Consider the following 22,414-nt stretch of genomic DNA (forward strand, 5'->3'; position numbering starts at 1 on the left):
TTTTCAGCATTTGCCATATTCCCCCTTTAATCTATAGACAGACAGCAAATATTTACTTATGGTGTTTCCACTATAAAGACTGCTGTCTTAGGGACAAATGCTGATGAACTATTTCAGCAGTTCCTCCTTCTTCAAAGACTTATATGTCAACATAGAGCTCCATATTTCATAGGACATACTCAAGCTCACTCCATACTCCCTGGAGCTTTAGCACAAGGGAATGCCCTTTTTTTTCTTTTTTTTTCTTTTTTTTTTATTGTATTTTTTCTTTTATTTACTTATTTTTTGTATTTTTCTGAAGATGGAAATGGGGAGGCAGTCAGACAGACTCCTGCATGCGCCTGACCGAGATCCACCTGGCACGCCTACCAGGGGGGAATGCTCTGCCAATCTGGGGTGTTGCTGTGTTGCAACCAGAGCCATTCCAGCACCTGAGGCAGAGGCCATGGGGCCATCCTTAGTGCCCAGGGTGGCTTTGCTCCAGTGGAGCCTTGGCTGCGGGAGGGGAAGAGAGAGACAGAGAGGAAGGAGAGGGGGAGGGGTGGAGAAGTAGATGGGCGCTTCTTCTGTGTGCTCTGACTGGGAATCGAACCCGGGAATCCTGCACACCAGGCCAATGCTCTACCACTGAGTCAACCAGCCAGGGCCTAGGAATGCCCTTGTTGATAAAGCTACCCAAAAGAAAATTATATGGAGCAACCATGACGGACCGAGCAAGTCAGTCTCATACTATTCATCACCAGAACGCTGTAGCCCAGTGTAAACAGTTTCAACTTTCTCGGGAAGCAGCACAGCAGATTGGGAAATCCTGTCCAAGGGGTCCTATACTGCCCCTTCATTTGGAGTTAACCCTCAAGGACCCCTACCAGGATAACTTTGGCAGATGGATGTTACTCATATACCTTCATTTGGCAAACAGTCGTACGTCCACATTACAGTAGATACATATTCCGGATCTACTAACCTCTGTCAGAACAGGAGAGGCTGCTAAGCATGCTATAGCTCATTGTCTGTATGCATTGTTCTATTATTGGATTTCCTAAACTGGCTAAACTGAAAATGCTCCTGCATATGGAGCAAAAGCATTCACTGTATTTTGTCATGCTTACAAACTTTAAAGTTAAGGTATTATTAAAGTGTACTCAGCAAACATTTTAAGGTCAATTTAAAAAAAAAAATTTAAGAGGAGGTAGTCATATCCTGGAACTCCTACGGGTCTACCATATCATGTTTTTTACTTAAAAAAAAATTACATTTCTTTGGAATGCTGATGAACAGGAGACACCAAATCTTTTTCGCCTGCAAACTACTACCTTCTTTATTAGATCCAGCTATTAACACTGTTTTGTCTTTTTCCAAATAGCTCCAGATATATGGAAAAGATTTATATAGGCAGATGGGGATCCTCAAACCCCTAAGCGAGATCTTCTGAGCATGGCTTTTAAGATACCTAGAGGCAGAAAAAGCCCAACAGAGATCAGGGGAACTACCAGCTTTTAGGATACACCCTTAAAGGCTCCAATGCCCCAAAGGGGTCTCATAGGATGCCATCTGGGTCCTGCTTCAATAGTGGAAAGGAAGGTCATTGAGCTAAAGCCTGCCAGGCTTACATGCCTCTGCTGTGAGGAAACAGGGACCCTGGAAGGTAGGCTTCCCCCTCGCTCCTCTAAGGGAGGGTTCAGTCTCTTCCAGCCCTGCTCCAGCCACCTATGACCTAACCTTGCCCAGAAAGCTGGGGTTTGCCACTGAAGGCTGAAGGTGCCCAGGGCCATCAGCCCCATCTACGACACTGTGGACGAGCCTAGGGTATTTCTTCCAAGAAGCAGGTAAACTGATCTCATTTGCACAAGGGCCACTTAACTATGTTTTGCCTGAATAGTCAGGTTTTTTATTCTTCCCTCAAAGATCTCTGTTTTGGGTGTTGATAGTCCTATTTTCTGCTGCTTTGCTTAATATATAGTGTTTCCTTTATCCCCCCCTACCTCAATGCCCCACTCATATTTCAGGCTGGGACCTACTCCTAATTTAGAGCTCTTTTTCCCCCTTTTGCCAACTTTTATTATGAATCTACCTTTGCCACCCAGCTTAGTGTATCCCAAGGTTCTCTTTACCATGCCACAGTCGTAGAGCTCCAGGGAAAAGCAACCTGGTCTCATCTCTCCAGGCAGAGAAGAACAGAAGCTCCATATCCACACATGTGGCAAATGGCTTTTCCAGTCTACCTGAATCATTACCAGCTAGAAGCAGCGGTCATTGGGACTTGGACATGAGCTGCAAAGTATAGAATGGTGACAACAATTCCAGTGCCATGCAGACTTTTCCTGGATGTGGACTTTTCCTAGACTCTTGCTCCCTGTGACAGCTCCTAACAGACTGAACTGTGGTTGGGTTGCATTTTTCAGGGATTTGGCATGGTGATGAGGCTAATTTGGACTTGGTGAACATGTTAAGGACTCTACTCTTTTATGGATTCTTGCTGTATTGGCCAAGAGTTTGCTTAAAGGCTTTTAATCACTGTAGAAAAAAATAGAAGACTGGATAAAGAAGATGGGACACATATACACCATGGTATACTATTCAGCTAGAAGAAATGATGACATCGGATCGCTTACAGCAGAATGGTGGAATCTTGATAACATTATGGGAGTGAAATAAGTGAATCAGAAAAAAACAATAACTGCAGGATTCCATACATTGGTGGGACATAAAAGCGAGACTAAGAGACATGGACAGGAGTGTGGTGGTTACGGGGGGTGGGGGGAGGGAAGGAGGGAGAGGGGGAGGGGGAAGGGGAGGGGTACAAAGAAAACTGGATAGAGGGTGACAGAGGACGATCTCTCTTTGGGTGATGGGTATGCAACAGAACTAAATGACAAGATAACCTGGAAATGTTTTCTTTGAATATATGTACCCTGATTTATTGATGTCACCCCATTAAAATAAAAATTTATTTATTAAAAAAAACAAACAAAAAAACACAAGAGAAAAATACTGGTGAGGATGTGGAGAAAAGGGAACCCTCGTGCACTGTTGGTGGGAATGTTAACTGATAGAGCCACTATGAAAAACAGTATGGAGGTTCCTCAACAGAGCTGCCATATGACCTAGCAATCCCACTTTTGAGTATACACACAAAGTGAAAGAAATCAGTGCCTTGAAAAGATGGCTGGCCCTTACCAACAGTTGGATCCCTAGTAGAGCGTCACCCGCATGTGGAAGTCCTGAGTTCAATTTCCGGTCAGGACACACAGGTGAAGCGACCATCTACTTCTCCACCACTCCCCCTCCCACTTCTCTCTCTCTCTCTCTCTTTCTATCTATCTATCTATCTCTCTCTTCCTCTCCCACAGCCATGGCTCAGTTGGTTTGAGCAAGTCAGCCCCACTGAGAATGACTCCATGACCTCAGCCTCAGGCACTAAAACAATGGCTTGTTTGCTGAGCAATGGAGTAGTGGCTCCAGACAGGCAGAGCATCGTCCCCTAGTGGGCTTGCCAGGTGGACCCCAGTCCAGGCACATATGGTAGCCTCTCTTTCTGCCTCCCTCCTCTTACGAAAATAAAAAAAGTAAATAAAAGAAACAATGTCTGCACTCCTATGTTCACTGCAGCATGATTCACAACAGCTACAGTAGAGATACAACATAAGTGTGGTGAAAATGTGATGTGGTCTCAGAAATAGAGATGGAGATAGAGAAAGATAATGGAATGTTATTCAGCCTTTAAAAGAAGGAAAGCCTGTCATTTGTAACAACATAGATGAACCTGGAGGGCATACTGCTAAGTGAAATAAACCAGACAGAGAAAGACAAATATTACATGGTATCAGTTACATGTGGAATCTTAAAAAAGAGAAAAAGATAAAGGTCTGAGTAAAAAAATGATAGTTGACAGGGACTGCAGCTAGAAAAATAGAGATGTTTGCAAAAGGATACAAACTTTCAGTTCTAAGAGGAACAAGGCCTGGGGATCTAATGTATACTATGGTGACTATATAACTCTGTAATGTTTAAGTGAAATTTACCAAGAGAGTACAACTTAAATGTTCTCTCACTCATACACAAAAAATGGTAAACATGTGAGGTAATGGATGTGTTAACTCAATGGAGGAATCCTTTCACAATGCATAAGTATATCAAATCATCACACTGCACACTTTAAATATCTTACAATTGTATAGTCAAGAACCTCAATAAAGTTGAAAAAAAGCAAAAAAGCTGATAATGATCGCCATATTAGGCTCACACTTTTAATAGTCATTTTTACCACATTGTGATAAAAGGTTCCAAAACTTGATTAGATTGTTTGATTCCATAAAATGATCCCACTACTACTAGATATAATTATTCTTACAAAATACACCTGCCAATATTTACACTGTGCTAGGAAATGTAAAGGCCATACTTAAGCAATATCAAAATCAAAACCATGTGACTTTCTCACTATACCAATAATACACACATTCTGAGAATATGATTATAGAATAAAATGAATACTTACTACTCTCAAAAATATTATATTTTTCACACCCAGGTGCTAGTTTTTCAGTTTGTCTGCAACACTGATAACTTCCATCTGCCCAAAATTTAGGATGATATTTAATCATAATATTATTGTTGTTCTTTATTTCTGTAATTCAAAATCACATTAAACGATTAGTGCAATAAAGCGGAGATGACAGACAATGTTTCATAAGTAGCACTGTCAATCATTCTTTATTTCTCAGATGCAACATTTATAAGAACATCATACAATCCAGCATTCAGAAAATCCATACAGTTCTCTTTGCCCCTTTTATTTGGTGAAGCATCCTTGTTAGCAGAAGTAATGCCTGCTACATTGCAATGAGTAAACACAGAAATCAGTCCACCACCATGCTGATCGCAGAAGCAGCAACGAGGATTGTGCAGAACAAATCACCCATGTAAACGCTTTAAGCATAAGTCACTTCATCCACACCAAATGTTGACTACATAGGTAATTTCTTAGAAAACACCAAATCCTGTTGTCACAAAAGTCCCGTGCTTTACTATCTGCACATGGATTGTGCCTTAAAGGAAAGCATGCTTTTCTTAGAAACTATGTATATACATCAGTAGAAGGAATCAGATTATAAAAAAATAAGTTATCTTCAATATATATCACTAGGAGTAACAGCATGGCCTTGTAGAAACACTTATTGTATATTAAAAGATTATAAATGCAAGATACATTAGCTGTGTTTCTGTTTTAGAGATAACATGTTTTATCCTAAAATTAGATAAAGATTAATATAATATTTCATTTTAGGAGTTTTACCTTCTTTTAACTTCTTCACCCAGCGGTCCCTGCTCTGTGCACTTGGTGCAAAAATGTAGAGTGTGTTAGCATCATGAACAACCTAAAATAAAAGAGAAGATGGAGTCGGTGAGAAATACTCAGACACTACACTTCATCTGGCACAGAGCACTTGGTGCCACAGACACCAATAAATGATTCTGAAATCCTAAATGAAGGAAGTCAGTTACTTTGGATCCAAAGAGGCTAGATCTCTGCCTTACACACAGCTATTTCCTCGTGTCTACATCAAGTAGGACACACATTTTGCAAAAGACTGTTTTATAGAAGAAAAAATGTATACAGAGGCCAGGATGCTTCACTAATCTCGTTATTTCCTGTGACCTAATTAACTAAAATAAAGCTCCTTAGGTAAACTTGGTATAACGGGAATTTTTTTTTTAATTGAATTTATTGGGATGATATTGGTTCACAAAAACCATACAGGTTTCAAGGGTACAACTCAATATAATACCCTCTGCACACCGCACCGTGCACTCTCTACCCCAAAGTCTCTTTCCCTCCCGATTGTCCCCAACCTCTGCCCACCTCCACCTACTGCCACCCCCCTTACCTCTGGCTATTGCCACCCCGTTGTCTGTGTGTTTGTGTTATGTATATAGGTTGTTGGCTAATCCCTTCACCTTCTAATTCAGCGTTTTTCTGAATAATACTTAGAAGAATAGACTTCTCTTTCGGGATCACTCCTAATCCTTTACTTTGCCACTATACATAATTGCAGTAGCTACCTATTAAGCACTGACTATCCTAACTGTTATGTGCTTTGCAGACTGTGACTCAAGGACTCCTCTCATCAGCATTCCACAGAAGAGGGGACTGAGGCCCTCCAGGCCTGTGTATTTCTGGGAGGCACCATTCATCTAGAGTGCTCTGCGAATGGTGTCCCCTCATGCTGTGCTACTCAATCTGCCCGTCGTCATTTGTCCAGTAATCCAGAAAGCCATGATTATGATTCCAAAGCCAGAACTTTTAACCCAGTGCCTCTTTTAGATGTCACTTTGGTCAGGCAACTAAATAGTCTTATTATTCATATTTTTAGTGTTAATAATAAAATTAAACCTGGGAAACTAACCCAAGAATTTTATCTTTGGTTTTGATGTCTTTGGTCCTTCACAAGGCAAAAACACCTTGATTGTCTAAAAAAATATATATGGCTAGAAACCTCCACTGGCCATGTCAACAGTGGCTGGCTTGAACACAAATAGCTCTTTCATTGATAAATGGCTCTTCCTGGCCATCTTTAATAGATAATTCCTTCCCATTCGTTTCAATCAAATAAATGCAATCTAACAGCACAGTGAAAACCATAGAACAAATAGTGTTATATTTCATTCAGTGATTAATTCATCCAACTACTATTTTGCTGGCACTACATAGATACAAAAATATATGAAACATGAAGCCTATTTTCAAGACAGGCATGGAAACACTTTATAACAAGATAGAAAGTGAGACATAATAGAGAGGCAAAGATAAAGCACTCAAGAGAGATCTGGGGATGTATGTTATCTTATCTGGTCCATGATTTTCATACCTGTGATATTGTGATTTATGATAAGAAAAGAAATAGCTATTTGGTCTTCATCCCGGGTCCTGGCACAGAAATCCTAAAACCCTTGGAATATCCTGTGCCTAGAGTGATAAAGGTGTCTTTTGTTGTGCTAATGAGGTGACTTTTGGAAAGCACCTAAAGATGAGGGCTGGTTGCCAGGGGAGCCAACTTTGTGATTAGGGGGTAGGAACTTCCAGTCCCTCCACCCTGCCCCACCACCTCCAGAGAGGGGGGAGGGACTATATATAGCATTCAACAGCCAATGGTCAATGCATCAATCGTGCCTACATAAGGAAGCCTCCATAAAAACCCTAAATGAAGAGGGTTTGGAAAGCTTCCGGGTTGAGGAACACAAGTCCTTTCCCTGTACTTAGTTCTTCCATCTAGCTCTTCTTGAGTTATAGCATTTTATAATAAACTGGTGACCTTATAAGTAGAATCTCTGAGTTCTGTGAGCTATTCTAGCAAATTACTCAAACCCAAGAAGAAGACTGGGAACCTCTGATTGATAGCCAGTAAATCAGAAGCAGACATGATAACTTAATGTTGTGACTAGTATTGGAAGTGGCACCAGTATTGTGAGACTTAGGCCTTAACTGAGTGGTTCTCAAAGTGTGCGCCAGGGTGCATTGGTGCGCCTTAGAGGATTTCCAGGTGTGCCCTATGGTATTCAGAGAAAAATGTGTCTGTTGGGAACCAAAAATCCAACAGGGTTTTTGTTTATTTTTTGGGGGGACAGAGGTGTGGGGAATTGGCTGTAAGCTGACAGTTTGCCCAACTCCCCACCTCACTTGCCTGATTAGGTTGCAAAGGCTGTTAAACTGTGGTGCTGGATTGGGGAGTGATGTCACGGAAATGGCGCCATGAGCAGCGCGACCGACAGATCTCCCCAAAATCACAACAAATTTATCAACTAGAAACAGGAAAATTTATCCTCGGAGCATTCCGGAGTTCCACACAAACTGAAAGCGAAAAGACTGTTATCATTTGAATCTGAGAGACGAGGGTGTGGAGGAAGCTACCGCAGGGACGTTCATTCAAGCCGCGAGGAAGTGCGCCTGTGGTGAGTCAGCCCACACTCGGGAGCGGCGAGCGGCAGCCGCGGGCAGCCGCGAGCAGCCGCGAGCAGCCGCAGGCGCGCACCCGGTTCGGTTGCAGAGCGAGCACCGCCCACACTCCGGAGCGGCGAGCAGCCGCTGGCGCGCCCGGTCCAGTTGCAGAGTGAGCACCGCTAACGTTCCCAGCGGCCCGCGCACTGCGAGTGAGAGTCGCCAGCCACCGGTGCCCAGAGCACCGGTGGAATGCCCATTCGCGCGTATACCCTGGGCATTCCACGCGCCCAGAGCACCCTGCTGGCCCGCACACCCAGGGTGCCCCATCATCCTGCGCCCGGTGCGCCCCAGCCGCCAGCAGCGGGGGGGGGGGGAGCGGGAGAGGCCCCAGGGCGGTATTCCCTACTTGGGAGATTCTCTCCGTGGGCGGGGCACCTCACCCAGCCATTCAAGCTAACAATCAAGCGTTGGGGGAGGGGCGCGCGCAGGCAGCCTGAAATACCTTCGGGAGCACAGCTGCGACCCAATCACTGAAATTAGCTTAACCCGTGAAATCTGCGCACCCTCGGTTCTAATTGATAAGATCTCTCTCAGTTCAGCGACCCAAGACAAGAGGCGTGATATTTTTTAGTGCCTCTCGCTAAAGGGGCGGGGGCAACTTCTGATTGATAGAGCCTCCATATTCAGGGATAAACGCTAACAAGAAGGACTTGGCAGATAATAAGATCTATACCACACTAGTCGCAAGCAGAGACTAGTGCCTCTTCTTCCCAGCCGAAACAGGCTACAAAGTGTGGAAAGCCTGGGTTGAGAGGTCCAACTGAATGCTAGGCGCTGAACAGTCACCTTGACAACAATTGACTCCCACCCCCGCCTGATTACACTGGAGGCCCTGACTGCCAGAGCCTTTCCCAAAGCCTTGCACTGAGTGGGGATAGAGTGGGGATTTCCCAGCTCTTTGAGCCTCTTACTCCCCAGGCAGAAGCAGTTGCAGCCTTATAGCTGGATCACCAGGCTGCTAATTCAGGAAGGGCGGACTAGGAGAGAGAATCCAGGAAAGCAAACTCTCTCATCGTTGGACCCTGCAAAAGCCAACAAGCCTTGACTACCAGCAAGACTAAAGCCAATTATATGACATTGCCATAGAATCCCATCAACTGCAAATCCCTACCTAAATGTGACACAGGGGCAGAGCCTGGGGTAGAGTCACCGACCAGGAAGAGGGAGAGAAAAGAAAAAGGAAGAAGTTAACATCTCAAAATCAAGAAAAATCCAGACTTTACAACTTGTTCCACTAATTTTTTCTTTTTTTGTTGTTGTTGTTTGTTTCTTCTATCTTATTGCCTTTATTTCCTCCACCTCGGTCCTTCTATTCTCTGCCCATCTTATGCTTCCCTTTTCTTGAACTACACTACCCATAAGTGTTACATTTTATTTCTCTTCTTCATCCTCACCCTCCTTTAAGGTTATACTCCAAAACACTTAACTCTCACTCTCTCCTCTTTTGTATTATTTTGTTTTGCTTTATCTTGTTTTTTTCTCTTCCTTTTTTATTTCTTCCTTCGTTTTTCTCTTTTTCTTATTTTTTCCTTTCTATTCGTTTTTTCTTTTCTCGTTTTACTTTCATCCCATTTAATCCTCAATCACGAACAAATTAGTTAATTTGGGACTCAAGGCTTTTTTTGGCTTTATTTTTCTTTTTCGCTTTTGTTTTTGTTTTTTTTTCTTGTTTGTTTATTTTTGTGGCATGTTGGGTCCTCCCAACCCAAGGTCTCCATTGTATTTAGTCTTCGCTCCACTTAATACAACAGATTTTTACTTATCATTTTTATTTTTTTCTTCTTTATTATTCTTTTTTTTGTCCTTTTTTCTGGTTCCCTCTTATCCCTCTCATTATATCTCTTAGTTGACCATCACTCACAAGCAAATCATCTTATGCTTGTCTAAGATTTTCTTCCTTTTTTTTTTTTTTTTTTTTTGCATTTAGTAGGTCCCTACTCCCCTTTTTTTTGCCCCTTGAACTCTTCACCCCAAATCAGGCCCTCCATTATACGCACGATATTTCCCTGAGGAGGGGAGAGGAGGGAAAGAGAAGAAAGAAAAAAAGGGGGAAATAATAAATTATTACTGTTTTTTTTTTGTGGGGTGTTTTACCTTTTTTTTTTTTTTTTTACTTTTTACTCTTTATTAATTCTAATTAGTGCTATCAACAAGACCACCCTCAGATGCCAATAAGAAAGAGGAAATCGAATATTATGGATACAAAAGAAAGAGAGGTAACACAAATAGATGTGGAAAAATCTATGGAGAAAAGACTTAACATATTGGAAGCCTTGGAGCTAAATGACAGAGAATTTAAAATAGAAATCTTAAAAATACTCAGAGATATACAAGAAAACACAGAAAGGCAATATAGGGAGATCAGAAAACAACTCAATGAACACAAAGAATATATTACCAAGGAAATTGAAACTATAAAAACAAATCAAACAGAAATGAAAAACTCAATTCACGAGCTGAAAAACGAGGTAACAAGCTTAGCTAGCAGAACAGCCCAGATTGAAGATAGGATTAGTGAAATAGAAGACAAACAACTTGAGGCACAACAGAGAGAAGAAGAAAGAGACTCAAAAATAATAAAAAACGAGAAAGCCCTACAGGAATTGTCTGACCCCATCAGAAAGAATAACATAAGAATAATAGGTATATCAGAGGGAGAAGAGAAAGAAAATGGAATGGAGAATATACTCAAACAAATAATAGACGAGAACTTCCCAAGCCTGTGGAAAGAACTAAAGCTTCAAATTCAAGAAGCAAACAGAACACCGAGTTTTCTTAACCCCAACAAACCCACTCCAAGGCACATCATAATAAAGATGACACAAACCAATGACAAAGAAAAAATTCTCAAGGCAGCCAGGGAAAAGAAGAGTACAACATATAAAGGAAGGCCTATTAGATTATCATCAGATTTCTCAGCAGAAACTCTACAAGCTAGAAGAGAGTGGACCCCAATATTTAAAGCCCTGAAAGAGAGGAACTTTCAGCCACGAATACTATACCCATCAAAGCTATCCTTCAAGTATGAAGGAGATATAAAAACATTCACAAATTCAGAAAAGATGAGAGAATTTATCAACAGAAAGCCCCCACTCCAGGAAATACTAAAGGGGGTTTTCCAACCAGATTCAAAGAACAAAAGAAAACAACACCACAAGTAACAGCTCCACCAAGAACACAATAAAACCAAACTTAAACTGTGACAACAAAGGAAAAAAAGGGGGGAGAGGATGGAGATTAACAGTAGCAAAGGACGATGAAGTGCAGAAATACTTATAAGATAGGGTACTACAATGAATATGGTAGGTACCCTTTTCATTACTTAATGGTAACCACCCTAGAAAAAAACACCACAAAAACACTTGACTTAAAAAAGGTAGCAACAGAGGAAAGAAGTATGGAACACAAACAAACAAAAACAAATGATAGAAAAACAAAAGAGAAGAATCAAACTAGATACAAAACTAACAGAAAGCAATTTATAAAATGGCAGTAGGGAACCCACAAGTGTCAATAATTACACTAAATGTAAATGGATTAAACTTACCAATAAAAAGACACAGAGTAGCAGAATGGATTAAAAAAGAAAATCCAACTATATGCTGCCTACAAGAAACACATCTAAGCAACAAGGATAAAAACAAATTCAAAGTGAAAGGCTGGAAAACAATACTCCAAGCAAACAACACCCAAAAAAAAGCAGGTGTAGCAATACTCATATCTGATAATGCTGACTACAAGACAGAAAAAGTACTCAGAGACAAAAATGGTCATTTCATAATGATTAAGGGGACACTGAATCAAGAAGACATAACAATCCTTAATATATATGCACCAAACCAAGGAGCACCAAAATATATAAGACAGCTACTTATTGACCTTAAAACAAAAACTAACAAAAATACAATCATACTTGGAGACCTCAATACTCCGCTGACGGCTCTAGATCGGTCATCCAAACAGAGAATCAATAAAGAGATAGTGGCCTTAAACGAAATACTAGAACACCTGGATATGATAGACATCTACAGGACACTTCATCCCAAAGCGACAGAGTATACATTTTTCTCTAATGTACATGGAACATTCTCAAGAATTGACCATATGTTGGGCCACAAAGACAATATCAGCAAATTTAGAAAAACTGAAATTGTACCAAGCATATTTTCTGATCATAAAGCCTTGAAACTAGAATTCAACTGCAAAAAAGAGGGGGAAAAACCCACAAAAATGTGGAAACTAAACAACATACTTCTAAAAAATGAATGGGTCAAAGAAGAAATAAGCGCAGAGATCAAAAGATATATACAGACAAATGAAAATGAAAATACGACATATCAGAATCTCTGGGATGCAGCAAAAACAGTAATAAGAGGAAAGTTCATATCACTTCAGGCCTATATGAACAAACAAGAGAGAGCCGAAGTAAACCACTTAACTTCACACCTTAAGGAACTAGAAAAAGAAGAACAAAGACAACCCAAAACCAGCCGAAGAAAGGAGATAATAAAAATCAGAGCAGAAATAAATGAAATAGAGAACAGAAAAACTATAGAAAAAATCAATAAAACAAGGAGCTGGTTCTTTGAAAAGATCAACAAAATTGACAAACCCTTGGCAAGACTCACCAAGGAAAAAAGGCACAGGACTCAAATAAATAAAATCCAAAATGAAAGAGGAGAGATCACTACAGACATCATAGATATACAAAGAATTATTGTAGAATACTATGAAAAATTATATGCCACCAAATACAACAATCTAGAAGAAATGGATAAATTCCTAGAACAATACAACCTTCCTAGACTGAGTCATGAAGAAGCAGAAAGCCTAAACAGACCAATCAGCAGGGAGGAAATAGAAAAAACTATTAAAAACCTCCCCAAAAATAAAAGTCCAGGCCCAGACGGTTATACTAGTGAATTCTATCAAACATTCAAAGAAGACTTGGTTCCTATTCTACTCAAAGTCTTCCAAAAAATTGAAGAAGAAGCAATACTTCCAAACACATTTTATGAGGCCAACATAACCCTCATACCAAAACCTGGCAAGGATGGCACAAAGAAAGAAAACTACAGACCAATATCTCTAATGAATACAGATGCTAAAATTCTAAACAAAATACTGGCAAACCGAATACAACAACATATTAAAAAAATAATACATCATGATCAAGTGGGATTCATCCCAGAATCTCAAGGATAGTTCAACATACGCAAAACGGTTAACGTAATACACCATATCAACAAAACAAAGAACAAAAACCACATGATCTTATCAATAGATGCAGAAAAGGCTTTTGATAAAATACAACACAATTTTATGTTTAAGACTCTCAACAAAATGGGTATAGAAGGAAAATATCTCAACATGATAAAGGCCATATATGATAAACCATCAGCCAACATCATATTAAACGGCATAAAACTGAGGACTTTCTACCTTAAATCAGGAACAAGACAGGGTTGTCCACTCTCTCCACTCTTATTTAACGTGGTGCTAGAAGTTCTGGCCAGAGCAATCAGACAAGACAAAGAAATAAAAGGCATCCATATCGGAAAAGAAGAAGTAAAGGTATCACTTTTTGCTGATGATATGATCCTATACATCGAAAACCCGAAGGACTCCACAAAAAGATTATTAGAAACAATAAACCAATACAGTAAGGTCGCAGGATACAAAATTAACATACAGAAGTCCATAGCCTTTCTCTATGCCAACAATGAAATATTAGAAAACGAACTCAAAAAAATAATCCCCTTCACGATTGCAACAAAAAAAATAAAATACCTAGGAATAAACATAACAAAGAATGTAAAGGACCTATATAATGAAAATTACAAAGCATTGTTAAGGGAAATCAAAAAAGATACAATGAGATGGAAAAATATTCCTTGTTCTTGGATAGGAAGAATAAATATAATCAAAATGGCCATATTACCCAAAGCAATATACAAATTTAATGCAATTCCCATCAAAATCCCTATGAGATTTTTTAAAGAAATGGAACAAAAAATCATCAGATTTATATGGAACTATAAAAAACCCCGAATAGCCAAAACAATCCTAAGGAAAAAGAATGAAGCTGGGGGCATTACAATACCTGACTTTAAACTATATTATAGGGCCACGATAATCAAAACAGCATGGTATTGGCAGAAAAATAGACACTCAGACCAATGGAACAGAATAGAAAGCCCAGAAATAAAACCACATATATATGGTCAAATAATCTTTGATAAAGGGGCCAACAACACACAATGGAGAAAAGAATGCCTCTTCAACAAATGGTGTTGGGAAAACTGGAAAGCCACATGCAAAAGAATGAAACTCGACTACAGCCTGTCCCCGTGTACTAAAATTAATTCAAAATGGATCAAAGACCTAAATATAAGACCTGAAACAATAAAGTACATAGAAGAAGACATAGGTACTAAACTCAAGGACCTGGGTTTTAAAGAACATTTTATGAACTTGACTCCAATGGCAAGAGAAGTGAAGGCAAAGATAAATGAATGGGACTACATCAGAATAAAAAGTTTTTGCTCAGCAAGAGAAACTGATATAAAAATAAACAGACAGCCAACTAAATGGGAAATGATATTTTCAAACAACAGCTCAGATAAGGGCCTAATATCCAAAATTTACAAAGAACTCATAAAACTCAACAACAAACAAACAAACAATCCAATAAAAAAATGGGAAGAGGACATGAATAGACACTTCTCCCAGGAAGAGATACAAATGGCCAACAGATATATGAAAAGATGCTCAGCTTCATTAGTTATTAGGGAAATGCAAATCAAAACTACAATGAGATACCACCTCACCCCTGTTAGATCAGCCATTATCAACAAGACGGGTAATAGCAAATGTTGGAGAGGCTGTGGAGAAAAAGGAACCCTCATTCACTGTTGGTGGGACTGTAAAGTAGTACAACCATTATGGAGGAAAGTATGGTGGTTCCTCAAAAAACTGCAAATAGAACTACCTTATGACCCAGCAATCCCTCTACTGGGTATATACCCCAAAACCTCAGAAACATTGATACGTGAAGACACATGTAGCCCCATGTTCATTGCAGCACTGTTCACAGTGGCCAAGACATGGAAACAACCAAAAAGCCCTTCAATAGAAGACTGGATAAAGAAGATGTGGCACATATACACTATGGAATACTACTCAGCCATAAGAAATGATGACATCAGATCATTTACAGCAAAATGGTGGGATCTTGATAACATTATAAGGAGTGAAATAAGTAAATCAGAAAAAAACAAGAACTACATGATTCCATACATTGGTGGAACATAAAAATGAGACTAAGAGACATGGACAAGAGTGTGGTGGTTACCAGGGGTGGGGGGAGGGAGGACAGGGGGAGAGTTAGGGGGAGGGGGAGGGGCACAGAGAACTAGATAGAGGATGGCGAAGGACAATCTGACTTTGGGCGAGGGGTATGCAACATAATCATGACAAAATAACCTAGACATGTTTTCTTTGAATATATGTACCCTGATTTATTAATGTCATCCCATTACCATTAATAAAAATTCATTTAAAAAAACAAAAACAAAAAACTGTGGTGCTGGATTGTTTATACTACCCCCCATGTTCCCCGGAAAGACTGGAGGCAAGTTTCTTCTATTCTTTGTTTGGTGTAAAGTTAAGATGATATGTATGGTGGGGGTTTTCTGCACTTGGTAAAATTATTGGGTTGCCTTGGAAACGTGATCAGAGACCATTAATTTGCTAATGGCTTCACTTTGCCCTATAAATAAAGCAAGATGTGGTTTTGGGGTGAGCTTTGTTCTTGCCAGCAGCAATTACAGGGCCCTCCCAACCCCATATTTTCTCAATTCTGCATATTTTCTTAATTCCGCACCATTCCCACTCAGGACCTAGAATTACTAGCTGTGCTGGTTCGCGGCATGTGCCCAGATATAAAAATAAATAGATTATTCTATTATACCATTTCATTATGGAAATACTGCTCCTTTTGTTAACATGTCATTATATTTATTATTAACACATCATTATATTATTTTTAGATAAATAGACCCAAACAAAATGGATAGATTTCTCAAAAAGAAGTGTGATATTGAAGAATCCAATTCTGGAAGTGAGCAAAAGTTAAGTGTAAATAAAATAGGACTTGAAGGCTGCTGGGCAGAATTTAATTTATAGCATTTTCCATCACTTAACACTGAACAATACGATTGGATTAGAAACCCATTCATGGAAGCTTCAAGTGATTTAGTTTAACATTAACAGAAGAAGAAGAACTGGCAGCTATATCCACTGATCGTGGATTGATGATTAAACATAAAGAATTGTCTCTTGAAGCTTTTTGGATTTCTATAAAAGAAGACTATGTGGCAACATCTACAAAAGCTTTGAACATTTTATTACAATTTTCAACATCCTATTTATGTGAATTAGGATTTTCTATTCTCAACACAATTAAGACTAAAAAGAGAGGAATTCTTCAATGTATTGATGAGGAAATGAGAGTTTGCCTTTCAAATATATGCCCAAACATCGAAGAAATTGCTAGGACACATCAGGCTCATATTTCTCATAAACATAAGAATGAAAAAACTTAACACATTCGTGCAGGGACTTGCCGAATTTACTAAATCTTACTAAGAATGTATCTATATATATAAAAAGATAACTTTTTGTCATTTTTTAAAATTTTTAACCCCTCTTTTTTATGAATTCTAAAAAGCATAACTCAAAAAATGTAACATAAAAGTGTTTTTTAAAGTCAGAATAGGCCCTGGCCGGTTGGCTCAGTGGTAGAGCGTCGGCCTGGTGTGCAAGGGGTCCCGGGTTTGATTCCCGGCCAGGGCACACAGGAGAAGCGCCCATCTGCTTCTCCACCCCTCCCCCTCTCCTTCCTCTCTGTCTCTCTCTTCCCCTCCTGTAGCGAGGCTCCATTGGAGCAAAGATGGCCCGGGCGCTGGGGATGGCTCCTTGGCCTCTGCCCCAGGCGCTAGAGTGGCTCTGGTCGCGGCAGAGCGACGCCCCGGAGGGGCAGAGCATCGCCCCCTGGTGGACAGAGTGTCACCCCCTGGTGGGCGTGCCGGGTGGGGTGGATCCCGGTCGGGCGCATGCTGGAGTCTGACTGTCTCTCCCCGTTTCCAGCTTCGGAAAAAAAAAAAATAAAATAAAATAAAGTCAGAATAAATTTAATTTTTTCATATTTATTTCGTTTAATTATCATAAAAGCACGCTTGGACTTTATACTTTTTTCTTTAATATTTGACTTATGTTTATAACATATTTCTCAGAAATTTGTATATAGTGCACCTATAATTTATCTGTAGGATTTTAAATGTGCCTTGACTTCAAAAAGTTTGAGAACCACTGACTTAACTTATGGAACTGATGCTATCTTTGCTAAAATTTAAATGAATTGTAGAACACCCAGCTGATGTCAGGGAATTGCTTGGTGGTGTGTTAAAAACACACACACACACACACTGGAACTGGGTGTCAGAATCTTAACATCTTACCCAGATTTGTCAATGCAATTCCGTATGTACCGTGAAGCAGTCATTCAGAATTGACACGGGGTATCTGGAAAGAACTGCTAGAGCTTTGAACCTTCCAGAAACCTGGGTGCATTGTAATAACTGATTACAAGAGTTCACTTTACTGAGTCTTTACATCAGGCTAAGCACTTTACACATAGTGCCCCATTTAATTCACATGGTAGCCCATGTCTCTACTAGCAACAGGATCCTCATCTTCCAGATGAGAAAACCAAAGTAGGTGAGGTTAAGTCATTTGAGTAGGCTCTGTGTTTGACCCCCAAGGGTTCTTCTTATTCATGCTTCCTCCATTGGTCTTCATGATATCCCCTGTTTCCCTGCTAGAATCTGCCTTTTCACTCTCCAGTCTAACTCCTCAAAAATCACCTCATGCCAGGGCAGTGAGCCTGGAACTTTGTTCAAGTTCATTAAAGGCCAGCTGATCAGAAGAAAACTAACTCAAATGCAGAGTTCTGATAACTAAGACGAGATCTATTACCTAGCTAACTTGGGACATCTGTATTTATATTTTAAAAATTCCAGAGATAGCATCCTCAACCCAAATAATAAACATTAATCGGGCATTTCAGGCAAGCCAGCGGGTGGGCTTTCTGGGGTCCAGCATCCTTCTCTCAGCAAGCCCCAGAGCACACATGGAGGCCACCTCTACGTCATCTGCACGCAGGCAGCTGACTCAATGCATGCAGGGAGCCATCTCCTCACTGTCTCATCTCCTGGTGAGTCACCTGCCACAGCAGAGGCTGTCAGGAGAGAGAGAGCTCTGCAGACCTCGAGGCACAGAAATCATCACAATGAGGAAGTAAAGAGATACTATTGGCAATGTGTCTAATGGCTGTTAGACAGACAGATCTGGGTTCAAAAGTCAGGAAGGAAATGCCACCTCCAGGGGAACCCCGGCTGCCATCAGCAGATGTACCATCGAAGGACATCTCTGGCTCCTCCTCCCACGCTCTCTGTTCCTTCCTACGGCCGGAAGAGGCTGACGTGGAAAGCAACCTCCTTTTGTTTCTTGGTATCTTTTGAAAGTCTACTTCTACGTTACTTTTTTGGCCTTGCTTCTGCACATGTTGCAAAGTTTCATGGTAAAGATGTGAAACTAAGACCCAGACTTTCTTAAGTTACACTTAAGTTATAATAAGAAAATATTTTTCATCTTTCAAATCTTGTTGGTTTAAATTATATAAAGTCAATTCGCCTCTTCTTAATTTTTAAGACAGTTTTATTTTAAAAGACTTTATTGATTTTTAAAGAGGACAGTGACAGAGAGAACCAGACGTGGGGAAGAGTAGGAAGCATCAGCTCATAGTAGTTGCTTCTTGTATGTATGTGCCTTGACCAGGCAAGCCCAGGGTTTTGAACCAGTGACCTCAGCATTCCAGGTCAAATGCTTTACTCATTGTGCCCCCACAGGTCAGGCTTAAGATGGTTTTTGAACTTTTCTTGTATTTATTCATTTCAACAATTAAAACTGGTTCTGGAATGAAATGCTTTCTGTTCTCACATTTTCCTCATCATTCTAAAAACCATCTCAAAGCTTTCAGAACAGACCTCTTTCTCTTGGACAGCAAAAATTCTAATTCTGGGTCTAGAATCATGAGAATTATAGCTCCCCACATCCACCTGACACCCACAAATGTCTAATAGCTGTCAGAGTGTGGTAGGAATGGTTCTCTACTAAACTTCAACTGAAATTATACACACACACAATCCATTATATATGCACTTAACATACTTAATCAAGAACAAGATTTAAATTGGGTTTACCTCTAGATCTGAGGTAGGTTTAGTGCTAATAGCAGTAGTAAGAGAAGTGACAGCCACAACAGTAACAGCAACTAACACTTATTTTGCTCTCAGTATGTATCTAAACTATTTATATATCACCTTAGTTAATCCTCACAGCAACAGTAAGAAGTGAATACTATTATTATTATTCTAATTTTTCAGAAGAAGAAACGGACACAAGGTCACAAAGCCTGTCAGTGGTGAATTAGGCAGGTGTGGCCCCAGAGTTGCCTCTTTAAGCCCCATACTGTCCCTGCTCTTCATGCCAAAAAATGGTAGGTATAAAATGAGGAATTGGGAAAAGGAAAGTTAAATGTAGTCCTTCCTCCGCCTCTGCTGTTACCACCACAGTGAAAATAATCCAGATGTACTTTTAAAGCTTGAATATTCTAATTCACTAGGTTCAGATCATCTTAATCACCCCAACTGGTAAATGTTTATTTCAAGTGTAATTGATAAATTCACAGCAGCAATTAAAAATAAGCAAGATCTCCACTATGTTGAAAATATGTTTGCAACTTTCCCCTCCGTACACAATGAGACCATAGCCATGGGTAAAACATGCCTTTCACTGGAGATGTTCTTTCCTCAGAGGAAAACATAAAAGTGAGCTCAACCAGAAATGGAGGTGGGTAGCTGTCGGAAAGGGGTCCTGTGCTGTCTGCTGCACGGTCTGGAATACCAGGGTCCAACTGCACTCCTGCCTCTCAAAGCATGTATGCACCATGATCCTGTAGGGAATGACAAGTATGGCTCAGGGGACCACTGATCCTCCTGGGAAGTGACAAGATGTGAGTGTGTATTCTAGGGTGGTTTTTCATTCACAAAATGACCTTAAATGAGTCATTTAACATCTGTGAACCTCAGTTTCCCGTCATAAATGAGAATAGTATCTTTACCTTTCTTACATGATAAGGTCATTATGAAGAAAAACATGAAATAACCTAACCTTTTTAAAAGGTACATCTTAATCTATTTACAATGCCTATATATTTTGTATCTCAAACAGCTTTTTAATCTCATTTCTGTTCAAGGGGCTCACTCCTTCCTGCCTCTTCTCAGCTTCCCAAACTCAAAGAGAACCCCTCACCCCACTTTTTTTCAGTCTCAGCCTCCACTCCTCCTAACTGCCCTGGGATGAATCTGAATAATAGCAAGTTAGATCTGGGGCTTAGAAACTCAGAGCATTGGTAGAATCTAACAGACCAAAACCGAGAGTAAGACAATGGTTCAACCAAGGCTTATAAGCAGTTCATGAAGAAAAGCAATTACGTACTATTAAAGTACAAATGGACCTAAAAATCAACCAGCATGGTTCAGCAATCTCACTTCTGGGTATTTATCTTAAGGAAATGAAATCTGGATCTTGAAGATACTTCTGCCCTGTCATGTTCATTGCAGCCAACAAATGAATACAATCTAAATGTCCACTTACAGATGAAAAAAAGAAAATGTGCTGTGTCTATATCCCCTGGAATACATACTATTCAGCCTCAGAAAAGGAAGGAAGTGCTGCCTGGCCTCTGGTGGGGCGGTGGGGAGAGCACCAACCTGGAGCGCTGAGTTCCTGGTTCAGCGCCCTGGGCTTCCCAGTCAGGGCACATGCGACAGGCAACAGACAAGCAATGAACAACTAAACTGAAGCTACTGAGTTGATAATTCTCACTTCCTCCCTTCTCTCCTCTCTATAAAATCAATAAAAATCTTAAAAAACAAACAAGGAAGTCCTGTTATTTTTGACAGCATAGATGAACCTAGATAACATGCTAAGTGAAATAAGCCAGACGCAGAAAGATAAAGACTGATCTCACTTGTATGTGAAATTTCAAATGTCAAACTCACAGAAGCAGAGAACAGAACAGTGGGAGTCAGGGGTTGGGGGTGGAAAATGGGGAAATGTTGGTCAAAGGGGACCAAGTTTCAGTTGTGTAAAATGAATGTCCTGCAGATCTTATGCTCAGCACAGTGACTACAGTTAACAGTACCATATTGTATACTTGCAATTTGCTCTAAGGTAGATCTTAAATGTTCTCACCACACAAAAAAAAGAAAGAAAGAAAATTATAACTATGTGCCGTGATGAATGTGTTAATTACTTGATTGTGGTGATCACTTCACTATATACACACACACATCAAAGCTTTACACCTTAAATATATACAATTCCTATGTGTCAATATACCTCAATAAAAATTTTTTTTAATCCGCCACTAAAGCAATGACAGGAAATTGTCATATCAAATAGTGAGCATGACTAAAAGCCAAGAATTATACCGCCACAAGAACAAGCCAGCTCACCTGAAATGGATATTTGTTTTGACAGGGAATGACACCGTCATCGTTCTTAACTATTTCCACACACTTTATTTTTGAAACATCAATAAATCCTTTTCTGTATTTTTTCTGTTAAAAAAAAGAACAGGAGAGAAATGTTACAATCATGAGGTATAAGAAAATGTTATTAATGTGAATATTTGTTAATGAAATGAGACTAAATATATTACAATTTCCCTAATCATTATCTAACGCATGACTCTATTGTTCAAAAACACAAACACTGTGAAGGCTATAATCAAAATAATTAAATCCTTCAATTTCTTAAGACCACATGGTTCTATCCTTGCCCCCCAAAAGCTCTGGAACAGAGTAAAAGATACCCTCTCATTGGTGCCTTCTCCTTTTAGATGCATATCCTAACTTCTTTAACTTCTTGATGAGAGCCAGCCCCCCCAAAAAAAGATAGCATCATAGACCAAACCAAGCTAAACTCTGTGTACTGAGTCACAGATGCAGACTCCAGCCGGCTGCCTTTACCCTTCCAGCACACAGAAGCCAGGAGGACATAGGGAGGTCTTAGTGAGCTCACATGAAGCCTCCACTCAGACTCTTACTGCTGTTCTACTTTCTTCCTCATGCCATCCCTCCCTGTGCACTGCAAATCTACCTGCAGTAAATGACTAACGACATATCAAGACATCGCCCACAAATCATTCACACCAATTGAGATTATTTAAAAACGAGAAGTCTCACTTTTGAAGATTATCCCATGGAAAAATTCAAAAGAATACAA

At 40.0% G+C, this 22,414-nt stretch overlaps 1 protein-coding gene across 5 annotated transcripts in view; it reads right to left on the reverse strand.

Moving 5' to 3' along the window:
* TEC (tec protein tyrosine kinase) overlaps window positions 1–22,414 on the reverse strand; it is a 139,018-nt gene that overhangs the window by 43,963 nt on the left and 72,641 nt on the right. For all 5 annotated transcript variants that reach the window (XM_066384405.1, XM_066384404.1, XM_066384406.1 and 2 more), the window contains 3 exons: window positions 21,643–21,747; window positions 5,297–5,378; window positions 4,499–4,627 (listed from right to left, as the gene is read on the reverse strand). In XM_066384405.1, the coding sequence (XP_066240502.1) occupies window positions 4,499–4,627; window positions 5,297–5,378; window positions 21,643–21,747 (316 nt within the window). The remainder of the gene's footprint in view (window positions 1–4,498; window positions 4,628–5,296; window positions 5,379–21,642; window positions 21,748–22,414) is intronic.

Source organism: Saccopteryx leptura, chromosome 5 (assembly GCF_036850995.1).
Source record: "Saccopteryx leptura isolate mSacLep1 chromosome 5, mSacLep1_pri_phased_curated, whole genome shotgun sequence".
Lineage (NCBI taxonomy): Eukaryota > Metazoa > Chordata > Mammalia > Chiroptera > Emballonuridae > Saccopteryx > Saccopteryx leptura.